The 3009-nt window shown below is 30.7% G+C and overlaps 1 protein-coding gene across 1 annotated transcript; it reads right to left on the minus strand.

Annotated features, from left to right (window-relative positions):
- Positions 1-331: 331 nt before the first annotated feature.
- Positions 332-2043, minus strand: LOC134710717 (uncharacterized). The gene is made up of 2 exons (XM_063571108.1): positions 1794-2043; positions 332-696 (listed from the first exon to the last, which is right to left on the minus strand). Exons 1-2 carry the CDS (start codon positions 2020-2022, stop codon positions 332-334), a joined length of 594 nt encoding a protein of 197 aa, XP_063427178.1. The 5' UTR covers positions 2023-2043.
- Positions 2044-3009: the final 966 nt, after the last annotated feature.

Raw genomic sequence — 3009 nt, forward strand, 5'->3', positions numbered from 1 at the left:
AATGTAGCGAGAAATTCCCGCACCCGGAGGCGTCCTACAGCTGGCCCCTAAACAAAAGAGGCATGGTTTGAGAAACAGATGTATTTACAAAAATATATAAGTAGTTTCTGACATTACACATTCTCCTGATTGAGGAGAGGTAAGTAATTTGCTTGTCTAACTCTTATTTTATTCTCTGAATCAACAACTTTTCCTTTTTAGTTCTTCGATTCCCTAATCTTTGAAGATATTTGATTCCATGATCGATGAAACACACTAGAAAAATTTGTAAGTAAATTTACTTTAATGTTAGAATGAAATCAGTTCCTTACATAACCATAATAAAACATTATTATGATTTTAGAGAGGAAAACAGTTTGCTTCCTAAACTTGTATTTTTATCCTCTAATTGAAACATTTTTCTTCTCAATTCTTTAATCTCAGTTTCTTGCAGTTCATTTACAAGTCCATATTCATGTGTTTTTCTTTGAAGTTTAGCTATTTCAAACCTACTGTGTTCTTCCTTGATCTGTTCTTTTTTGGAAGACTTGGTGTATTCATATAACACAAATGCTGCAGTGATTGCATAAATGAATGATTCTCCAAGTATTTTGTTTCCTAAACGCATAGCTTCATCTTCTGTTAGTGATTTCACTTCAATTGGTTTCCGAAAACCAAGTAATTTACTTTGTAATGTAATATTCAATAAATGATACCCTACAAAATAAAGATACAGTTAAAATCTTGCCATAGATATTAAATTTAATTAAGAAGAAGTCAGTATAAAATAAACGTTTAAATGGAAAATAGATTGATTATAATGTCAATAATTGTCATTGATATCTTTGAACATATAGTTCTTTTTTTATGTTATATTGTGTGACACCCCTTTCCCATGTTAGGGGGTGCATTGGAATCCCGCTAACATGTTTAACCCCGCCACAATCTTTATGTATGTGCCTATCCCAAGTCAGGAGCCTGTACTTTAGTGGTTGTCGTTTGTTTATGTGTTATATATTTACCCTTTTTATATTTTTTTAACATTAGTAAGACCGTTAGTTTTCTTTTGTGAATTGTTTTACTTTTGTCACTTCTGTCCTTTTATAGCTAACTATGTGCGATGTGCTTTGCTCATTGTTGAAGACTATATGCTGACCTAAAGTTGTTAATTTCTGTGTCATTTGGTCTCCTGTGAAGAGTTGTCTCATTGGCAATTATACCTCATCTTCTTTTGTATTTCCAACTTTTTTAGTTCTAATCACTCATAATGAAGATAATTCAGTATCAGAAAAACAAAACACAGTGCAATACTAAACTAAAAGTATGGACATATGTAGCACGATCAGTTTAATTAACTGAACAGCAATGCATGTTTTGTTGTATATTGAACAATTGAAATAGTAATGGTACACATTTACTGACGGATAGTTATTGAACAAACTTAACTTTACGTATATTTCCCTTTATAACAAAACAAAAAATCTTAAACATGTTAAATGTAACTCTTTCATTGAGTATATAATGCATTTCCCAAAATCTGTTTTATTTTGTAAACGACCATAATGACGTGCATATTAACTCATTCCAACGTCATCTGGTTCATTATTATTTTTATTTGTCTATCGATTATGAAATATTAATTATAATATGTTTACAAAATAAGTGCAAATCACAGAAAAACACATTTCTTCTTCAATCTGCCCTGAAACTGTGGATGAGCAAAATGAAAGTAGATTTTTTATTCCTGTACAGTACTCTAAATTTGTTAATAATATTTTGTTTGCCAATTTTTATTGTTATTCTATAATTCTTACTTTGACCAATCCATATAATAACGATACGATATTTGAGATTTCTCTTTGTCGTTTCACCAAGTCTCTGTACAGCTGGTCCTGTAAACTGTTCTACGAATGAAGATGCCAACTGTACCTTTGCAATATCTTTGTCTGGATTACGATTTGGCGGTCTTCTGAATTTTCTTAAAGACTGTTTGATTAGTAATTTAGCCAATTGTCCAGCCAATTTCACTATTAGCAATACCATAATGTCGTCTGCATTGAGGTGGGACGGTTGTTTCCGTGAACTAGATATTCGTGATGACCCAGACGCTTGACATTAAATAAAACGTCTACGTTAAAGTATTGTTTAAATAGTAAGCAGAACAAATTTTTATGTTGTGTTTAACTCTTCAACAAATAGTTGCATTAAAGTAATCTGATCACAAAAACAAAAGTAAAATTGTGTATAAGCGAAAATCCATCAAATTGCTTCAGATTAAAGTGTCAGTTTCTTGAATCTGTTACAAATTTAATTTTTCGTAAAGTTCAGTATTTCTCCAAAAAGGTTTATGGTCTTGCTCCCCAAAAGCTGAAATTCAATAAAACATTTTTTAATTGAATTACTATTAATAGTTGGTATAAACATAGTTATGCATCTATGTGTTTTTGTATACATACACACTAACTTCCAGTGTTTTGCAAGCAATGAATGAACGTCCCAGTTCAAAGCCTAATTTATCAACATATCTACTTAGAATGCACATTTAATGAGACGATGCACACGTATATATGTTGTAAGAATGTTGTGTGAATTCAATATGCCATTATAATGCAATTCAAAAGATATTTAAATAACAATATCCGTTTTAATAGAGCTCACTACCTTTTATACTTTTAGATAAGAATTGATTTGTTCATGGATGAATATAATTATCATGTGATCAGCTTCAGCCTAAGTCACGAATAGAACATACTTACCCCAGCTGATTAATGAATAGAGATGTTAAAAAAACACACAAATGATGCTCTGATATTCTCAAAAAGTTTGAAAAAAGTAAATTGTGTGACTGTTTTTTTACATTAGCAAAAGGTACTGCAAAAGATAATTTGCTCTGATTTTTAAAAGGGGCATTGACTGCCATATACAAGTTCATCGATTTGACTCAAACTCTCATATTTGATTTACTAGTATAATATACAAAACGTATATCACGTTATTAAAATCTGAAATAAACAATTTACATGGGCTCGA

This window comes from Mytilus trossulus, chromosome 3 (genome assembly GCF_036588685.1).
Source record: "Mytilus trossulus isolate FHL-02 chromosome 3, PNRI_Mtr1.1.1.hap1, whole genome shotgun sequence".
In the NCBI taxonomy this organism is placed as follows: domain Eukaryota; kingdom Metazoa; phylum Mollusca; class Bivalvia; order Mytilida; family Mytilidae; genus Mytilus; species Mytilus trossulus.